General features: G+C 40.4%; 1 protein-coding gene across 1 annotated transcript; it reads right to left on the bottom strand.

Moving 5' to 3' along the window:
* Positions 1-6974: 6974 nt before the first annotated feature.
* Positions 6975-7910, bottom strand: OR6B1 (olfactory receptor family 6 subfamily B member 1; the record flags this gene model as incomplete). The annotated part of the gene is made up of 1 exon (XM_080818116.1): positions 6975-7910. One exon carries the CDS (start codon positions 7908-7910, stop codon positions 6975-6977), a length of 936 nt encoding a protein of 311 aa, XP_080674242.1.
* Positions 7911-22447: the final 14537 nt, after the last annotated feature.

Genomic DNA, 22447 nt, shown 5'->3' with positions numbered 1-22447 from the left:
CAGAGTTTTTTAAAGTTATGTGTGCTCACAGGAAGTCTGTACAATCTCACCTGTACATGAAATCTAGAATAGACAAACTCACAGAAGCAGAGAGTAGAGTGGTGATTGACAGGGGACATGGGGAAGTGATAGAGGGTTCAAAATTTCAATTAGTCAAAAAATAAATAAATAAATTCTGGACATCTAGTACACAGCACAGTGCCCATAGCTAACAATACTGCATTGTATACTTAGTTTTTGAGAGGATAGATCTTATGTTAAATGCTTTTATATTGTTACAAAAATAACAACAATTAACAATAATAGCAGTAACAAATGGGGTGGGTGGGAGGGAACTTTGGGAGGTGATGGACATGTCTATGGCCACGATGGTGGTATCCTTTTAGGTGTATATTTATCCCCAACTCATCGAGCTGTGTATGTTAACACTATACAGCTCTTCACATGTCAATTATTCCTCAATAAAGTGGTCTAAAAAATACATCTGCTTGGGGTGTAGCTGTTTGTGAAAAGAGGAGGACGGAAAAGGGCGAAGAGCTATGCCAGTACGTTTACATGAGGGGTCATGACAGCTGAATGGTGAGGGGCAGCCACAGTGAGGAAGCTTTTCGGGCAGGGAACATGGCGGAGGATGGAGTGGAGGACAAGGAGGACAAGAAAAATAAGAGCAATTGTAGTAACCGGATAACAACTGGAGAAAAGCGGAGTCAGTTTTGTTCATGTGGGTTCTGAAGGAATTTGAAAAGGATTAATATGAACATCTTGAGTTTTAGAAGCAGACACTACAGTTTCTCTTTCAGTAAACCCAGGTTCTGCTCGGCAACAGCGGCAGTTCCCAATTTCTGGTAGAGTAACATGGTACGCGATGGCTGAGGATTTAAAAAGCTCTGGGATTTGGTGAGTAAGTGTTACGGCTGCAGCACCATCTAATGCAGATATCTCATAGCCTGGTATTTGTTGGGACTGTTAGTAATAGCCACAGAATGTGTAGGTCTCCCCTGAAACAAATAATACATTATATGTTAATTTAAAAAGAATGTGTAGATCCTCGGAATTCTTTTTTAAAAAAATTTATTTAATTTTGACAGAGAGAGAGAGTGCGTATAAGTGACGGGATGGTCAGACGGAGAGAACCTCAAGTAGACTGCCCACTGAGAGGAGCCCAATGTGGGGCTGGATCCCACTATCCATTATATCATGACCCATGAAATCATGACCCAAGCCAAAACCAAGAGTCAGATGCTCAATTGACTGAGTCACCCAGAATTGCCCTGATCTTTGGAATTCTTAAGGAAACCTTTCAAGACATTTAGAGTAGTTGGAAAGAAATACCATGCATGGTCCTAGGAAATTTGTTTCCTTTCATTTTTCTTAGAAACACCAACTACATCCCAGGTGCAGACTCTAGAGACACAGAGATGAATAAGACATGATTCCTGCTCCTTTGAGCTCAGAGAAGAGAATAGAGGACAGCTGAATTAGAAGAAAGGGAAAACCAAACAAGCACACATTAATCTTGGAGTCAGAGAAAGATGTTGTAAGCCCAGGAAATTGCTGGAGCAAAGATGGGGTGCCTGAGATAGCATTTGTATTGTAGAAACTACAAGAAGTTTGAGAATGCCAAGTGTTAGGTGGGAGAACCAGGCAAAGATGCTGGAGAAGCAGGTGCTGAGGCTAGAAGCAGAAGCAGGAGCACAAGAGCCTCTGACCACGTTAAGGACCATGTCTTTGCAGACTGTGGAGGGAAACACTGATTTAAAGAGTATGACAGGAGCATAGCGGCATTTTAATTTGGAGGAATTATTTTATCTTAGAAACTAGCAATATAGCATTTTTATGCAGGAAAAAAAGTAGAAAACATGAAGTAAGTGAAAAAGGAGAACTAAGACCAGGTGAGGAGGAAGAAAGACAAACATGTGCAATCCATCCACTCCTAAACAAAGACTTCTTCAATTTTTTGTCTGGAATTCCAGATTTTTTTCTTATTAAATTATTATTGACCACATGGTCTCAGCACACATGGAATCTTCCAATGGCCCGGGCTAACCATGAATCAAAACAGAAATGCTCCAAGCGTTAACACATTTTGTGTAGAGTTGTAATAGCTGCATCAGCCTGTTACTGCTTCTGAGCCCTACTGTTACCATGACAACCTTCCCAGCAAAAGGTGAGGTTGATGAAGCAGTGTAACGTTTCCCTACGTATAGACTTACGGGATCATAACTGGCTCAATTGATTGATACTTCCGGACCACGGAAGAATCTAGCAGTGAATAAAAGTAAAAGAGTGAAATCACTCTGTATATATCTACCACTCATTTATCTTTTTTTTTTTTTAAGATTTATTTATTTATTTTAGAGAGAAAGAGCAAGATAATCCCCAAGCAGACTCCCTGCTGACTGCAGATCCCAACTTGGGGCTCAATCCCAAGACCCCGAGATCATGACCTGAGCCGAAATCAAGAGTCGGAATTTAACTGACTCGACCACCCAGGTGCTAAGAGGTAGCAGCCGCCTCGGTTCTCTCAAACACTCTGAGACTCTTAAACCTTCAATTGATGAATATTTGACCATCAACTTTCTCCTCTGCATCCTAAATCTTATTAATTCTAATTTCTTTTCTGTCTTCTCACGGAAGTACCCATATACCATATACGCATGTATTTTTATGGGATCCTTATGCACATCATTTTTGTAATCAGTTAATGCTAAATGATTTTTTTCCCCTCTATACTTTATGAGCCACTTTCCATGTCATTTTTTTTTTTAGCTTCAACATTTTCCATCATAAGGGTAGGCCATATTTCATTCCATCTAATTCTATTTTTTAACATGCTGGGGTTTCTTTTTTTCAATTTTTTCTGTTATAAACAACATTACAATAAACATCTCGTTAATCATTCCCATGTAAATGCATAGATGTCCACACTGGAATTCCAGTTCCAATTCTAATTGTCTAATTGAACGATTGCCAGCTTTGGCCTTCTTCACAGAACATGCCACTCTGGCTCTCACTACAAGCTTTTGCATTCAATGTTCATTCTGCCTGTAAAACTTCCACCCTAAATAAAATAAAATTAGTGGTTTATAGAGCAGTTACTCTGTGCCAAGCACTCTTCTCAGTACTTTCCCTATATTTATTTATTTAATTTTCTAAATGAGACAATGAAATATGTACAATTATCTTGCCCAAGTTTATGCAACAGGAACTAACTTCAAGCCAGGTCGTTTGGCCCCAGAACCTGTGCTCTTCAGTCACCATGCTTTATTTGTCATAACTGGCTCCCTCTGTCATTCAGGCTTTGTGCAAAATGCTACCTCCTCCTAGACCTTCCCAGACGGCTGATTCTACTCTACTCCCCAGTCACACACTACCACCACTACTCATTCAGAATTTGCCACACCCGCAACCCCAAATCCAGTCTCTGACAAATAACAAACATGTGCAAGTATTCATTTAACCTGTTAGCGAGAGAAACAGCAGAGAGAGGACAAATGAGTCTGTTCCACCAACACTGAAGAACAGGAATATATATAGTCTGTCAGTAAAAAAAATAGCTAAATAATCTCTAAGTTAGATATAAGCCTGGTGAACTTTTTTTACATGTTAGCTTTGGTTCGATTTCTCTAACTAGGCTGCCAGATTATAACATCCCATCAATGTCTGCAAGTTGACCTCTAACCATATGGGGATCTAAACTCTGTACCTCTGTCTGTTGTAAATGGTTAGTCAAACATTTGGCAACATTTTGTTTGCTCAGACTTCACTTTTTCAATGAGGGCTTTTGTAACTGCCCGATTTATCTCCACCAGCACTTATCATCACTCTGCCCTGTTTCCTCCCATGCACCATCTTCCTCCCATGCACACTTCCTTCAAAAGCCCTAGGGGAGAATCAGTCCTTGCTCTGACAGTTTCTGGGGGCTGCAAGCGTCCCTTGGCTCGTGGAAGTTTAAGTGCTTTCTACATCCATCTTCACATGGTCTTCACCTCTGCCTTCTCCCCTTCTCTGTCTTACAACAAATTTGTCATTGGATTTACGGCCCATATAGATAATAAAAGATGGCCTCATTTTGAGATCCTTGACTTTGAAGTTTGACACAGAGAGAGAGAACACAAGCAGGGCAAGCAGCAGGCAGAGGGAGAAGCAGGCTCCCTGCTGACCAGGAAGCCCGACAAGCCCCAGGACCCTGGGATCATGACCTGAGCTGAAGGCAGATGCTTAATTAACTAAGCCACCCAGGCACTCTGAGAACCTTAACTTAATTACATTTCCAAGGCTTCTTTTCCAAATAAGTTCACAATCACAAATTCCAGCTTGAGGATGGGACAAATCTTTCTGGGAGCTGCCATTCGACCCACTACATTATGTATATTATATATGAATTTCATATGTACAATGATATTGTCTGCCATCTGTTCCTAAATACAAGTTTTTATATTTTGTTATAAAAATATTTTTCCATTGATTTGATGAACTTCATTATGGGCTGATTGGTCTAAATGAATCCTGAGGCTTGGTCTCCAAGTAAATTGCTAAAACTGACTACCAGAGTCTACAAGGTCATTACCTACCCCCAAGACGACTTGTTCAAAATATCTGCATTGCTTTATGTTGCTCACTTTACAAATAATGCTCCTTTGGGTGCATTTATCCATTATACTGCTGTACATCATCTTCCCTCTGTTGAGGCTGATTCCTACATTGGTCTGTTCTGTACTCTCTCATTTGCTTAGTTCATGCATTTAGGTGTTCCTCTCATGAGTTCAAGATTACATAACTGATTCCCAACTGCTCTTTGAAACACAACTGAATAGAACTACTTCCACATTCTCTCTCACCCAGACACTTAGTAGAAATAATAAAGAAACAAACAACCCTTATATTAAGAGTCTCCCAGACTCTGGGATGTGGAATTCAGCCAGTACAGGACAGTTTTGGAGGTCTACAGAGACTTCCGTTAGTTTTCCCCAATAAACTGTAACCAAGTTTTGGCCTGCTTAGCTCTTATACTGGCCCAGATCTTAAACAATCAGTCTTTGGAATCATGTCAGCTTATCCTCTTAACCATTGTGGAAGGGAGGCAAAGAAGGCATTATTATTTTTGTATTACATATGAAGAATCAGTGTTTCAGAGAGTTTAGATGATGTGTTCCATGTCACATGACAAAGACATCCAGGACCAGAACTCAGATTGTCAGCAGCCAGTTGGTAATTTTTATCACCCGTTCACTACTTCTTGTTTTTTTCAGCACATGCATTTCATAGGCCCTATTAGACTGGAACATTAGGATTGGTTCATCTGAATTAGCTCAGAAAATAATAATTTTTCCTTATATGTTTGGTTTGAAATGGACATATATATAAAATCACTTCTTTATTACATCAAGTTCCAGGAACAAACATTAAATCATTTCCATTATGAAGTCATTTTCTTTTGAATGTTATTCTCGAAAGTAAGGCAGGCTTGCATTTTGTCTTTGTTTCTTTGCTTTCCTGAGGAACATATTCCACCTTTGTCCATTTTTATTTTATTAACAGTTTCTCCAGGTATAGCATTTAACGATTCTAACCAAAGCCCTACACACTTAGTCTGCTGAAGAAGCATGTTTTCTCTCTAGAAAGATGCCACGAGCCAAGGACAGACCCAGGGCTCAGAGTCAGGAGATCTGGGCTTTTGACTTCGGCTCCCCCCTCTGATGGTACATTATTTACTTCCTAAGCTTCTATTCCACAAGTCTATAAAATGCAGCAAAGAATCTTTCCTAATGCCTCTTATTTAAAAAAAAAAAAACAAACAAACCAGAAAACATTTTTGAAAATGTTATTTTTTTTAGGTAAAAGATGTTGAAAATGCTAAAAGTCATTCTATTTTCAATTGTTTTAATGGAAGATTTAAATTCCTGCATATTGATATTGGCATATTATGTTGAATGTAGCTTAAAGTATGGCTCTCTTTGCCATTGACAAAACTGTGAACCAAGAGTGGGTACATCTTTACCTTCTGTGGGTGTGACATGTTTGATCAGCAAGTCTAGTGTTCATTGGTAGAGTGTCAGATAAACAAGTAGGAGAGCTGAGAGTCACTGTGGTATAGGATGGAAATCTGTCAAATCCTAAACTTGGACAACTTGCTTGTATTTGAGATGATCTGCTGAGAGATGAAGGCCAGGGGGAGTAAAAGTAGATTAAAGAGGAAGGGAAACATTGAGTTCAAAAGAAAAGATGCTTAATAAGGGCAAAGTTTCCTTCAGCAAATAATATATTTGCTGATATTTATTTATTTATCATTTATTTTGTGCTCAGCCACTAGAGGATACAAACAAACATATTGTAACATCTAGAAGGGAAATATGAAATTCAGTACAAAACAACAGTATAAGTTATATCAGAAGACAAATTACAATTATTTTATGTATAGTTCATGTACAGATAACAGAAAACACTCTAGCTATCTGAAGCAGAAATGTTTATAATGCAGGGAACCAGCTACTTATGAAAAATGTTGAGGGGGACTAGAAGAGCAAACTCTAGTCTCTGCCACCAAGATTGACAGCCAGTACAATAATCAGGATGGGACTGTTGAGGACACTGCTACTTCTGTCTCATTCAGGAAGCTATCTCAGATCTGTTGGCCCACAACCCTTAATGTTTGCTAGATCCCCAAAAAAGCTAACTCAGATGCCACCAACCCGCTCACCCACTCTACTCCATTAGGGATTTACTCACAGTGTCAGAAACCTTATCTTGGGTCTCAGCCAAAGAGAGTTCTCTCTACAAGGGGTATGTCCTTAGAGCACAGACCATGTGCGCCGATGCAGACCTCACCACACAGCCAAGAGCCTGTGGTTGATGTGGATGTGGTGATAGGATATCAACATGAGTACTATGAGATCAGGAATTAAAGGAGAAAGGACCAAGGACGGAAGAGCAGGCACCAAATCAAACCATGTCTTCCTAATAATTTGTAAGTCCTAGTCCAATCGGATAGCTTGGCAATAGGCCAGTTTCTTCAGAGCCTCTTTGACCTCTCTGTTCCTGAGGCAATAAATGAAAGGGTTGAGAGCAGGGGTGACAATGGCATAGAAGATGGAAATCACTTTGTTCATGTTGAAGGCATGGATGGCTCGGGGCCTGGCATACATGAAAATTGTGGCTGAATAGAAGATGGTGACCACCACGAGGTGGGAGGCACAAGTAGAGAATGCTTTCTGCTTTCCGGTGGGCATGCGCAGAACGGTGGCCAGGATGCATCCATAGGAGAGGACAGTGATAGAGAGGGGCAAGAGAAAGATGACCAGTGCCAGGACGAAGTCCACCAGCTCAGCTACAGACATGTCTGTGCAGGAGAGGTTAAGGACTGGAGAGATGTCACAGAAGAAGTGATTGATGACATTGGGGCCACAGAAGCTGAGGCGAGAGATAAAGTAGATCTTAGCCAAAGAGATGCCAAAGCCAATGGCCCAGGATCCAAGAGCCAAACGCAAGCAAAGCCCGTGGCTCATAATGGTGGGGTAGTGAAGTGGACGGCAGATAGCCACATAACGGTCATAGGCCATGGCAGCCAGGAGCACACATTCTGTGCACATGAGGGCAATGAAGAAGTAAAGTTGTATCATGCAGTGAGTGAAGGAGATACTGTTGTTCACAGACCAAAAACTGCATAGCAACTTAGGCACAGTCACAGAGATATACCAGGTCTCCAAGAAAGACAGGTTGGCCAGAAAGAAGTACATAGGCTTGTGCAGTGGCCGATTCTGCTGCACCAGCAGGATGATGACCACATTTTCAGTCACTGTCAGAATATAGGCCATGAGGAACATCAGGAACACTGCTAAGCGCATGCCCCAGTTCCCAGGGAACCCCACCAGCATGAACTTGGTGACCTGGGTCTGGTTCTCCACTTCCATACTGGAGATACAGCACTTAACTCTCCTGGGGAGAAAAATGTCACTTGGTCAGAGTCCATGGTTCAGTTAGAATCTTCCATCCTTTGCCTAGCAATAATAATAACATATCATTTAATCATAACGTAACATTTTATAGACTAGACCATAAACAGGGTACAGTATACTGTAATGTAATTTAATTCTTTTTTTAAAAAAGATTTTATTTATTTATTTATTTGTTAAAGCCTCTGCCTTCGGCTCAGGTCATGATTCCCAGGGTCCTGGGATCGAGCCCCGCATCGGGCTCTCTGCTCCGCGGGGAGCCTGCTTCTCCCTCTCTCTCTGCCTGCCTCTCTGCCTACTTGTGATCTCTGTCTGTCAAGTAAATAAATAAAATATTTATTTATTTATTTGACAGAGATCACAAGTAGGCAGAGAAGTAGGAAGGCAGAGAGAGAGAGAGGAGGAAGCAGGCTCCCCACCGAGCAGAGCCTGATGTGGGACCTGATCCCAGGACCCTGAGATCATGATCTGAGCCAAAGGCAGAGGCTTAACCCACTGGTTAAGCCACCAGTGAGCCACCCAGGCACCCAGTAATGTAATTTAACTCTTACATAGCCTCTTTACATGTTATTATACCCATTTTAATGATACAGAAACTGAGTCTCAGAAAGACATTAAGCAATTTATCAACTTCCCACAGGTAACAGGTAACAGGGCAAGAATCACATTGAAGTCTACGACCAAAGCCCAGGCTCTAATATCCTACACTGCCTTCACAGCCACCTCCAAGTTAAACAATACCCAGTCTCCATGTTCCATGTTACCATTGCCAATTCCAAAGGATATGCCTGGTGCTCCTGGCCCATGTCTATGCAGTGCTTTGGAAGTTCTTCCTTACAACTCACTTATCCCTTATATATACCATTACATCCTTTCCCTTCACCATCCAGGGAGATGGATTGTAGCTGTCATGAGCTCATGATGACGATCATGTGAGATATGTGAGTGCTGAGATCAGGAGAGTTAGGCTTTCCATGTCAAAGACCTGGATCTTAGTCAAGTACTGGGTTTGTCCTGGTTTGCTATATGACCTTGACATCTTATCCTCTCTGAAACCCAGTTTTCTCTTCTGTAGGTGAATATTAATAGTCATTCAGCTTATGTTGCCATGGATCAAAACCCAAGTGAAAAAATATGAACGAAAGCTTATATGAACTGAAATGACAAAAAGTGTGAAAGGGGCTCTGACCCCCTATTATTAGGGCATTAGGCAGGGAACCTGGGCTAACAGGAGGAAGGAGAGGAGCTGCGGTGAGCCAAGCAGAGTGGAGACAACACAAACATGGGTTTTGCTCTCAAGGAGCTGTAAGTCCTCACAGATGGGTCGGGGGTCTCTGGGAGGAATCTTTAAAATAAGAAAGCAAAAGGAAATGCATAATAAAACTTGAGACCTTTTTTATGAAGATTACAAAACAGAAAGTGGTACGAACGTCATTAGGGAAGTTCACTTAGACCTCTGCGGAGGTGACCCGCAGAGAACGGTTCCATGACCCCAGTCCTTTGAGTTGCTGAGGAGGGACACCACTGGCTGAAATGGGGCCACCATCAAGCACTGTGGTCAGTGAGGGAAGGAACACAAGAGGTGGGAAGGGTAGGCAGGGCCCTGGAGGTCTTGATAAAGGCTCTGAGTGGTGATCTCAATACAATGAGAAAAACAAGCAGCACGAAAGCCCCGGAGGGGCACGGTATGGTTTATGATTTATGAGGGCAAAGATAACTCTGTCAGTGGCCAAGTCTCTGGAAGCAAGAATGGTGGGGAGCCTGGCTGCAGGCTATTCAGAGAAGGTGCTGGTAGCCCTGAATACAGTGGTTTCAGAGAGGTAGGCAGATTTCAGATGCATTTTAGAAGACTCTTTAATGGTAATCAATGGGTTGAATACGGAAGAAAAAGGAAAGAGGGGAATATAGGAGGAATCTCAGGTACATGGCTGGGTTACATGGAAGGGATGCCATTTACAATGATAGGGGAAACTTGGGATGTTTACAGCCATTTTCCTCAGAGTTGAAGAAATGGCAAAGAGCAAAAATGAGGTAGGGTTGTGTTTTGATTCACTTTAATGTGAAGCTTAAGCAATCAGTCCAGAATATTTATTATAAATTATAATTATATAATATTTTAATTTAATATTATAATATAATTATAATAAATTATCATAATTTATTATAAATTATAACAATAATTTATTGAGCACTTACTACCTGCTGAGAAGTTTCCTCAGTTCTAAGTACTTTTCATAAAATATCCCATTTAATCCACAAAACAATACTAATGATGTATTGTTATTCTAATTCTCCAGAAGACACCAGTTTAGACAGAGTAAGGAAGATTTCCAAGTTAGAGAGTGATGAGATCTGCCTGACAGCCAAGCTGAGGCCTGTCTGACAGGAGAGGCATGTCCCCTAGGCCAACTCACATACGACAATATCCGATTTGAGGCTCATCACCACCTTGTTATACTTAAAGTGTTTATTTTAGGAAATAGTCTCTAATTCTACTGACATTTCATTATAGACGCTGGCTATTAGACATGAATCCAAACTTAAAAATAATGATAATATGACATAAATACATATTCAGTCACATAAACACAAGACCAGAAAGAAACATACAGAAATGCTTAGTAGGTAAGAGAAGAGGCAATCATTGGACTAAGACCTGAAATATAAATAAGTGAAAGGATCAGACATTTTAAGGAGGTGAATCAGAGTGAATAAAGACACTGGAGTATGAAACAGCCTGTCATTTTCAGGGAAGCAGCTGATTAAAAGCTATTTGCTGTTGGGTGGGGAAATTATGAGAAAATGAATGAGTAGAAAAGGGGTTTCGGAGAGAGAGAGAGAAACAGAGACAGAAATGGTTTCAAGGACCAGTCATGGCAACCTCCATGTGAAATACTAAGGCATTTAAAAGTTGTCCTGATGTATAAACAGTAAATAATTGCTGAATGTTTTCAGTAGCTGTTAACACTCTTATATTTCACCCTGGCTTTTGATGCAGGGAGATGGATTTGCGTGGGACAGAACTGGTAAACCAGAGATCAAGAGGCTACTCAGTAGACACCGGCATAACAGACACTTGTAACACTACTTACAGTGTTTGTTATAGAAACAAAGTTAACGTTTAGACATACCTGTTCACAAATTACACAAGTAATTTTGTTTTCCTAGAGGAAGCTTGAAACCGCCAAACCAAACCCAAACTGCCAAAAAGGAAGAAAAAGGATTGCCCTATTTCTCATTAACTAAGGAAGAATATATAGGCACTCATTATTGCATACTAGTAGGTGGAGCTGGTCATATTTATTGTCACTGTATTATTTCACCATAAGATTTGTGAGCTCCCATTCATAATAGTTCCTACTCCATGAGAATGATCCCTCATAGATTTTTACCATAGATTTAGAATCAAACATCTGAGCTTCTTTCTCCATTCTTGTGCCTGCTGTGTATGCACTTTCCCTTAATTTTGTTTGGATTCTGTAAAACCATAGGTTTCAGTAATTAAAATTTGATCAACACATAACCTCTGTCCCCTCCAAGAGTCCAGGGATTTTGTAACCTCCTTCATAAATGAACTATTGCGGGGAGGCAGCAGCATAGGGGCCCCAGGAGCCCTGGTCAGGATCTGCAGGTTGGGGTCAGAGTCTGGGGTGCCTATTTCTGACCCAACACCAAGAGATGTCCCTCAAAAGCAGCAGGGGGAGTGTGTGTGTTCTCTGCTCACTGCACGCATGGATATACTTACAGTGTGACAGATGTGTGAGTATCACCCTGACCAACTGACGGGAACTGGGAGAGGGACACAACAGTAATATTAAATATTTGGGATTTAAACATTACTCTGCCATGGGAATCTGAAAGGGAGCTGCCTGCATAGTTAGAAAGTGATGCTCCAAGAGGAGAAACTTACCTTGGCTCAGCAGCCTCTGCTGGGATGGAATAGGAAAAGAAATTCTTCACCGATTCTAAAATAGGAAGAAGTACAAAAGAAAGATTCAGGTACTGAATAGATGTGAGGAACCCATTCTCCAAACCTACAGGTAAATGGGCACAGATTACCCAAATGTCTTCAGACTGAGAGCCAGGACTAAATGAGAGGTGAACCCCAGGCTCTAGGATCACATCTGTGCCTGATGCGTGACCAGGGTGGCTCTCCTGGCACCCCAGGGCCACAGCACCCATTGCCTGTCCAGGGGAAGCTGCAGTGGTCTTAGTCTTAGGCTCACCAACCTATGAAGAGCTTTGGATTCTGAGGGCTTTAAATGGTATCAAGACTTTCTCTACATCTCTGCCAAGACCCAGGAGAAAACTACCTTGATGATGCCAGTTTGGGTCTCTTGTGGGAACCATGAGAAATTCCTATTTGCCTATTGTGGCAGTCTTATTTGTTTTATGTAATAGTAGTTCCATAGGGGGAAATATCCACTTATGGTCACATGCTTTGAAAAGAATCAGATTTGAGTTTATTCTTTGCTGAAACATGAAGGAAAAAAGTTACTACTTTAAAATCTCTTTGCAGATTTTCAATTATTATTCAGTCTTTAGGTTACTTGAAACAAGACGATTGATCAGTGCTTCAAGGGAGACATTAGTACCCAAAGTAGACTTACATTACTACACTTCAGTAAAATTTTTAAAAAAGATTTTATTTGTTTATTTTAGAGAGTGGTGGGGGGAGGGGCTAAGGGAGAAGGAGAGACCCCTAAGCAGACTCCGTGGGCTGAGCATGGAGCTCAACAAAGGGATTGATCTCACAACCCTTAGATCATGACCTAAGCCGAAATCAAGCTGGTCACTTAACCAACTGAGCCATCCAGGTGTTCCTCCTCTTCAGGAAAATCTTAAATAAAAGTTTTTGTTTTAAGTGTTTATACCATAATTGTGTGCCAAATACGTTTATCATGATGTGATCATCCTTACTTTGTCAGCTGCCTTTGGGAACTCCTTGACCAATATTTCACTTTCTGAAACAAAACTGTTTACTAAACATCACTTCTCTGCAGTCTACTGAACTCTAAAGTAGCTCTCACATAAAGAAAAGTTATCAATTTCACTGTGCCTTGAGGAAATGGTAAATGAAGATATTGACAGTTAAAAGCAATTCAGTGGGGAGGAGTCAAGATGGCAGAGAAGTAGCAGGCTGAGACGACATCGGGTAGCAGGAGATCAGCTAGATAGCTTATCTAACCATTGTGAACACCTACAAATCCAACGGGAAATCGAAGAGAAGAAGAGCAACAATTCTAGAAACAGAAAATCGATCACTTTCTGAAAGGTAGGACCTGCAGAGAAGTGAATCCAAAGCGACGGGAAGATAGACCCCAGGGGGAGGGGACGGCTCCCGGCAAGCGGCGGAGCAACGGAGCACAAAATCGGGACTTTTAAAAGTCGGCTCCACTGGGAGACATTGCTCCAGAGGCTAAACTGGGGAAAACCCAGGCGGGGTCAGCATAACCCCAGGTCCCGCGGGGTCACAGAAGGACCACGGGTGTCTGAGTGCCGCAGAGCTCGCAGGTATTAGAGCGGGGAAGCTGGCCACAGCTACAAAGCCGAGGAGTGAGCTCTCAGCCTGGGGTTACCTTGTGCCAGTCGCAGGCTGGGTGGGCTCAGAGCACGGCCGGAGGCCACAGAGACGGAAGCATCCGGGCGCTTTTTTCCAGGTTCCAGCGATTGACTGCTTTCCTCAAGGCGCAACCGCAGGCCAGGGAGGCGGGGCGGTTGGGCGCTTCTCTCTGAGGGCGCACTGAGGAGCGGAACCCCAAGCTCTCGGCTCCTCCGGGCGGAGAGATTGGGAGGCCGCCATCTTCATTCCCATCCTCCGGAACTCTACGGAAAGTGCTCAGGGAACAAAAGCTGCCAAAAGTGAACCTGAGCGGATTACTTAGCCAGGCCGCTGGCAAGGGCGGTACAATTCACCCTGTGGCAAAGACACTTGAGAATCACCACAACAGGCCCCTCCCCCAGAAGATCAACAAGAAACCCAGCCAAGACCAACTTCACTCACCAAGAACAGCGGAACTCTAGAGGAGGAGAAAGCAAATCTTATCTGGACAAAATGACAAGGCGGAAAAACTCACTACAAAAAAAAGAACAAGAGGCAGTACCGAAGGCTGGGGACCTAATCAATACGGACATGGTAATATGACAGATCTAGAGTTCAGAATGACGATTCTCAAGGTTCTAGCCGGGCTCGAAAAGGCATAGAAGATATTAGAGAAACCATCTCTGGAGAGATAAAAGCCCTTTCTGGAGAAATAAAAGAACTAAAATCTAACCGAGTTGAAATCAAAAAAGCTATTAATGAGGTGCAATGAAAAATGGAAGCTCTTACTACTAGGATAAATGAGGCAGAAGAAAGAATTAGTGACATAGAAGACCAAATGAGAGAGAACAAAGAAGCTGAGCAAAAGAGAGACAAACAAATACTGGACCACAAGGAGAGAATTCGAGAGATAAGCGACACCATCAGACGACACAACATTAGAATAACTGGGATTCCAGAAGAAGAAGAAAGAGAGAGGGGAGCAGAAGGTATATTAGAGAGAATTATTGTAGAGAATTCCCCTAATATGGCAAAGGGAACAAACAGCAAAATCCAGGAGATGCTAAGAACGCCCCTCAAAATCAATAAAAATAGGTCCACACCTCGTCACCTGATAGTAAAATTTACAAGTCTTAGCGACAAAGAAAAAATCCTGAAAGCAGCCCGGGAAAAGAAGTCTGTAACATACAAGGGTAAAAACATTACATTGGCAGTGGACCTATCCACAGAGACCTGGCAGGCCAGAAAGAACTGGCATGATATATTCAGAGCACTAAACGAGAAAAACATGCAGCCAAGAATACTATATCCGGCTAGGCTATCATTGAAAATAGAAGGAGAGATAAAGAGCTTCCAGGACAAACAAAAGCTGAAAGAATTTGCAAACACCAAACCAGCTCTACAGGAAATATTGAAAGGGGTCCTCTAAGCAAAGAGAGACCCTAAAAGTAGTAGATCAGAAAGAAACAGAGACAATATACAGTAACAGTCACCTTATAGGCAACACAATGGCACTAAATTCATATCTCTCCATAGTTACCCTGAATGTTAATGGGCTAAATGCCCCAATCAAAAGACACAGGGTATCAGAATGGATAAAAAAACAAAACCCATCAATATGCTGCCTACAAGAAACTCATTTTAGACCCGAAGACACCTCCAGATTTAAAGTGAGGGGGTGGAAAACAATGTACCATGCTAATGGACATCAGAAGAAAGGTGGGGTGGCAATCCTTATATCAGATCAATTAGATTTTAAGCCAAAGACTATAATAAGAGATGACGAAGGACACTATATCATACTCAAAGGGTCTGTCCAACAAGAAGACCTAACAATCTTAAATATCTATGCCCCTAACATGGGAGCAGCCAACTATATAAACCAATTAATAACAAAATCAAAGAAATACATCGACAAGTAATACAATAATGGTAGGAGACTTTAACACTCCCCTCACTGAAATGGACAGATCATCTAAGCAAAAGATCAACAAGGACATAAAGGCATTAAATGACACACTGGACCAGATAGACATCACAGATATCTTCAGAACACTCCATCCCAAAGCAACAGAATATACATTCTTCTCTAGTGCACATGGAACATTCTCCAGAATAGACCACATCCTGGGTCATAAATCAGGTCTCAACTGGTATCAAAAGATTGGGATCATTCCCTGCATATTTTCAGACCACAATGCTCTGAAGCTAGAACTCAATCATAAGAGGAAATGTGGGAAGAACCCAAATACATGGAGACTAAACAGCATCCTTCTAAAACATGAATGGGTCAACCAGGAAATTAAAGAAGAATTGAAAAAATTCATGGAAACAAATGATAATGAAAACACAATGGTTCAAAATCTGTGGGACACAACAAAGGCAGTCCTGAGAAGAAAATATATAGTGGTACAAGCCTTTCTCAAGAAACAAGAAAGGGCTCAAATACACAACTTTACCCTACACCTAAAGGAGCTGGAGAAAGAACAACAAAGAAAGCCTAAACCCAGCAGGAGAAGAGAAATCATAAAGATCAGAGCAGAAATCAATGAAATAGAAACTTAAAAAAAACAATAGAACAAACCAACAAAACTAGGAGCTGGTTCTTTGAAAGAATTAATAAGATTGACAAACCCCTGGCCAGACTTATCAAAAAGAAAAGAGAAAGGACGCAAATAAATAAAATCATGAATGAAAGAGGAGACATCACAACCAACACCAAAGAAATACAAACAATTATAAGAACATTCTATGAGCAACTCTATGCCAACAAATTCGACAATCTGGAAGAAATGGATACATTTCTAGAGACATATAAACTACCACAACTGAACCAGGAAGAAATAGATAACCTGAACAGACCCATAACCAGTAAGGAGATTGAAACAGTCATCAAAAATCTCCAAACAAACAAAAGTCCAGGACCAGACGGCTTCCCTGGGGAATCCTACCAAACATTTAAAGAAGAAGTAATTCCTATTCTCCTGAAACTGTTCCAAAAAATAGAAATGGAAGGAAAACTGCCAAACTCATTTTATGAGGCCAGCATCACCTTGATCCCAAAACCAGACAAGGATCCCATCAAAAAAGAGTATTACAGGCCCATATCCTTGATGAACACAGATGCGAAAATTCTCACCAAAATCCTGGCCAATAGGATCCAACAGTACATTAAAAGGATTATTCACCATGACCAAGTGGGATATATTCCAGGGCTGCAAGGTTGGTTCAACATCCACAAATCCATCAATGTGATACAATACATTAATAAAAGAAAGAGTAAGAACCAAAGGATACTCTCAATAGATGCTGAAAAAGCATTTGACAAAGTGCAGCATCCCTTCGTGATTAAAACTCTTCAAAGTGTAGGGATAGAAGGCACATACCTCAATATTATCAAAGCCATCTATGAAAAACCCACTGAAAATATCATTCTCAATGGAGAAAAACTGAAAGATTTTCCACTAAGGTCAGGAACATGGAAGGGATGTCCGTTATCACCACTGCTGTTCAACATAGTACTAGAAGTCCTACCCTCAGCATTCAGACAACAAAAAGAAATTAAAGGCATCCAAATTGGCAAAGAAGAAGTCAACTATCACTCTTTGTGGATGATATGATACTATATGTGGAAAACCCAAAAGGCTCCACTCCAAAACTGCTAGAACTTGTACAGGAATTCAGTAAAGTGTCAGGATATAAAGTCAATGCACAGAAATCAGTTGCATTTCTTTACACTAACAACAAGACAGAAGAAAGAGAAATTGAGGAGTCAGTCCCATTTACAATTGCACCCAAAACCATAAGACACCTAGGAATAAACCTAACCAAAGAGGCAAAGAATCCATACTCAGAAAACTATAAAGTACTCATGAAAGAAATTGAGGAAGACATGAAGAAATGGAAAAATGTTCCATGCTCCTGGATTGGAAGAACAAATATTGTGAAAATGTCTATTCTACCTAAAGCAATCTACACATTTAATGCAATCCCTATCAAAATCCCATCCATTTTTTTCAAAGAAATAGAACAAATAATCCTAAAACTTATATGGAACCAGAAAAGACCTCGAATAGCCAAAGGAATATTGAAAAAGAAAGCCAAAGTCGGTGGCATCACAATTCCAGACTTCAAGCTCTATTACAGAGCTGTCATCATCAAGACAGTATGGTACTGGCACAAAAACAGACATATAAATCAATGGAAGAGAATAGAGAGCCCAGAAATAGACTCTCAACTCTATGGTCAACTAATCTTCAACAAAGCAGGAAGGAATGTCCAATGGAAAAAAGACAGCCTCTTCAACAAATGGTGTTGGGAAAATTGGACAGCCACATGCAGAAAAATGAAACTGGACTATTTCCTTATACCACAAACAAAAATAGACTCAAAATGGATGAAGGACCTCAATGTGAGAAAGGAATCCATCAAAATCCTTGAGGAGAATGCAGGCAGCAACCTCTTTGACCTCAACCGCAGCAACTTCTTCCTAGGAACATCGCCAAAGGCAACAGAAGCAAGGGCAAAAATGAACTATTGGGATTTCATCAAGATCAAAAGCTTTTGCACAGCAAAGGAAACAGTTAACAAAACCAAAAGACAACTGACAGAATGGGAGAAGATATTTGCAAACGACATATCAGATAAAGGGCTAGTATCCAAAATCTATAAAGAGCTTAGCAAACTCAACACCCAGAGAACAAATAATCCAATCAAGAAATGGGCAGAGGACATGAACAGACATTTCTGCAAAGAAGACATCCAGATGGCCAACAGACACATGAAAAAATGCTCCACATCACTCGGCATCAGGGAAATACAAATCAAAACCACAATGAGATACCACTTCACACCAGTCAGAATGGCTAAAATTAACAAGTCAAGAAATGACAAATGCTGGTGAGGATGCGGAGAGAGGGGAACCCTCCTACACTGCTGGTGGGAATGCAAGCTGGTGCATCCACTCTGGAAAACAGTGTGGAGGTTCCTCAAAAAACTGCAAATAGAGCTACTCTATGACCCATCAATTGCACTCCTGGGTATATATCCTAAAGATACAAACGTGGTGCTCTGAGGGGGCACGTGCACCAGAATGTTTATAGCAGCAATGTCCACAATAGCCAAACTGTGGAAAGAACCTAGATGTCCATCAACAGATGAATGGATAAAGAAGAAGTGGTATATATACACAATGGAATACTATGCAGCCATCAAAAGAAATGAAATCTTGCCATTTGCGATGACGTAGATGGAACTAGAGGGTATTATGCTTAGCGAAATAAGTCAATCGGAGAAAGACAACTATCATATGATCTCTTTGATATGAGGAAGTGGAGATGCGATGTGTGGGGGTTGGGGGTTGGTAGGAAAAGAAAAAATGAAAGAAGATGGGATCGGGAGGGCGACAAACCATAAAAGATTCAATCTCAAAAAACAGACTGAGGGTTGCTTGGGGGGAGGGGGGATGGGAGAGGGTGGTGGGGATATGGACACTGGGGAAGGTACGGGCTATGATGAGTGCTGTGAAATGTGTAAACCTGGTGATTCACAGACCTGGGCCCCTGGGGATAAAAATACATTATATGTTTATTAATATAAATAAATAAATTAATTTAAAATAAATAAATAAAAATAAAATAAAATAAAATTTTAAAATACAGTTAAAAAAAGCAATTCATTGCGCAACATGAGGTTATGGTAATTACTTTTTTTAAAAAGGAAATGATAAATTTTCTTATTTTAGAATTCAGAACTCTCCGCTAAAAGACTCATAAGCACTGTTTAGTATAGTTTTCCTATAGGACTGAAGCGCAAAACAAAATTGCTGGAGCAAATAAAACTAATAAAACTAAGCCAGTCCTTTCAAATCACTAGCCTCAATTTAACTCTAAGTTCTGTAAAAACCCTGATGTCCCCTAAAATGTATAATTTGATATTATCCACAATTTTCCAATAGGATTTTAAAGATATTGTGATAGAAATAGAAATGACAGAGTGCCCACCAAACAACAGTTGCATTAATTGTTCTGGTCACCTGTTGTGCTGTCTGTGCGCTAGGCAGGCTGAATGGGGGTGGGGAGGCATACTTTTCCCTCAAAGACAGGGAATGCACATCTATAATGAGCAGGTTCTATGAACCACTGTGACCGTGATCCCTCATACAAGAGTTTTGGGTCTGAATTTCCTACAAATAATCCCCCAAATAGTTTGGAGATGTTCAGCTGATACAAATGGTATATTCTACAACATGCTGGCACTATCTTATCCTAGAATTCAGTTATACAGGCTTTTTTTGGAGTTTTGTGGGTTCTTTTTTTTTTTTTTTTTTTTTTTTCATTTGTATCGTTGGCAGGTCTAGGTTGGAGAATCCTGCAGACTCCAGTCTAGGATGTGCTGGGAAGCAATACGGAAATCCAAGACACTGACTGTTGTGTTGTTCTTCAGGTTCCCAGATCTGGTTGGCTAGCTGCCTTTTTTTTTTTTTTTTTGGTCAGTCTTGTCTGTTGTGTTATATCCAGGTTTTGTAACAGTAAGAGGCTATTCATTTTTTTTAAACTATTGAGTAACATCCCAATATATGGATATTTCCACAGCATGTTATCTATTCACCTCCTGATAGACTCTTCTGTTTGGAACACTCCTTTAACCCTTACTCAGGCCATGTACAACTCTGCGTCAACTTTCATTCCCTTGTGTACAGAGACTGAAGGTCACCCAGAGTTAAAATCTTAGGGTCTTTGCAGGCTTTTTCTAAGCATATGTTCAGCCCTGGGTCTGCATGGTTCCTCTCAGTTCCCTGGTATAGACCCAAGGTTTTAAAAGCCCTTTCTCTGCCATGTATGTCCTTTCCCAACCTCTTCTTTCCCAATCTGTCAGCCTCTTGCTCATCTCAACGGTTATCCCTAGCCTCAAGCTGCTGTAACCAATTCTTCTGCCTTTAAATACTTCTGGCAAAGGCTACCTGGGAAGCACCTCGGCCCTGAAAATGCTGAGTCAGTGAAGCAAAGGTAAGCCTTTATGTCAATCCTTCCGCTAGCTGCCATATGGGGTGAACTATTCAACCAAAATTCTCTGAAAATGAGGTCCATATTACTGTTTCTGCCTACTAACCTGCACCAAGAGTGTGGGCTGTCACCTTCATGGCTGTAACCAGTCCATGGTCAGACAGTTGGGAGATGATAGATGGGCAATTTGAATGTCCCAGTCCCATGGCACCACAATGCAACAACTTCGTAAACTTTCCCATCATTGCGATTTTTATACTAGATCCCAGAGTCCTACAAAAGGCAATTCTGAAAGTTTTTGACAACTTATTAGCTATTTTTATAGAGGGATAGGGTCCTGGGATTCCCTGCTCCACCATTTTCAGTGATGTTTACTGAAACATCACTACCTTAAAGTAAAATTTTTTTTTTTTTTTGACAGAGAGAAATCAGAGCTAGGCAGAGAGGCAGACAGAGAGAGGGGGAAGCAGGCTCCCGCCGAGCAGAGAGCCCGATGCGGGGCTCGATCCCAGGACCCTGAGATCATGACCTGAGCCGAAGGCAGAGGCCCAAACCACTGAGCCACCCAGGCGCCCCTTAAAGTAAAAATTTATACTTAAGTATATTGATATACATATACTTTATATATTGAATGCATTTTTCAACCTTGCCAAGCTCCCTTACTAATATAGTTATTGTAGATTCTTGGGGATTTTCTATGTAGATGATAATGCTGCCTAAGAATAGAAATGATTCTATTTGTTTCTTTCTAATTTGCATCTTTTTTTTTTTTTCTGACCTTATCATTTTGACTAGTATCTCTAGTTGAAGGAAAATGAAGAATATGGACAGCCAGGTCTTGTTTTCAGTCTCTGAGGGGGAAGTCATTCAGTCTTCCACCATTAAGTAGGATGTTGGCTGTAAGTTATTTGAATAACTTTATTAGGGTTTTAAAAGCTCCCATCTATACCTAGTTTTTAAAGAACTTTACTATGATTAATTTGTAATTATACTATTTTTTTTTGCTTCTTTTAAGATGATTAACTGGGTGTCTCCTTTTTGTCTATTAATATAATGAAAGACACTGGTTTATTTTTGATTGTTGAACCAAACTTTCATTGCTTGCTTAAACTCCCCCAAGGTCATGATCTATTATATTTTTGTAAAGTTACTGAATTTGATAATATTTTATTAGAATGTTTGTGTGTTTGTTTATGAAGGTTATCATTCTGTAGGTTTCTTTTCTTGTAGTGTATTGGTTTGGTCTTGGTGTGAAGTTAACCCTGGCTTCAATGGTGGCATTTGCCAAAAGTGTATTTCCTTCTTTTCTATTTTCTGGAAGAGTTTGTATAGCACTAATACTATGTGTTCCTTATATGTTTCATAAAATTTGTTAGTTGGCTTGAAGTTTTCAATGTGGAAAGATTTTTTAACTCTATGTTCAATTTCTTTCATAGATAGAAAGTTTGGAGGTCACATATTTTTTTCTTATGAGGGTTTTGGTAGTTATTTTATTTTCCAGAAATTTATCTATTTCATGTGAGAAACAGTCTTCTTCAAATGATTGATATAAATCTATTAAAAATATTGCCATAATATTTTTTCAATGTCTAATGGGTCTTTAGAAATATGCTCTCTTTAATTCTTAATATGGTTATTTGTGTTTTTCCTCTTTGTTTCTTGATTGATATGGCTTGAGGTTTTTCAATGTAATTAAACTTTTCAAAGAAACTATGTTTATTTAGTTTCATTGACTTTACCAGTTGTTTTTTTCTGAGAATTTCTTAAATAGTTTTTTTTTTTTTGTTTTTCTTCCCTCTGCATTCTATGTGCTTAATTTGATCTTTTCCGTCTAGTTTCTTAAAGTGATAGCTTGAGTCATTGATTTGAGACATTTCTAACAAGGATTTAATGTTTAAACTTTTCCTCTTTTTCAGCTGCCAGATTAAAGTTCTTACACATTGCATTTT

This window comes from Martes martes (assembly GCF_963455335.1).
Source record: "Martes martes genome assembly, chromosome: 11".
NCBI lineage: Eukaryota > Metazoa > Chordata > Mammalia > Carnivora > Mustelidae > Martes > Martes martes.
The sequence above is the reverse complement of the archived record's forward strand: the minus strand, read 5'-3'. Positions and strand labels throughout refer to the sequence as shown.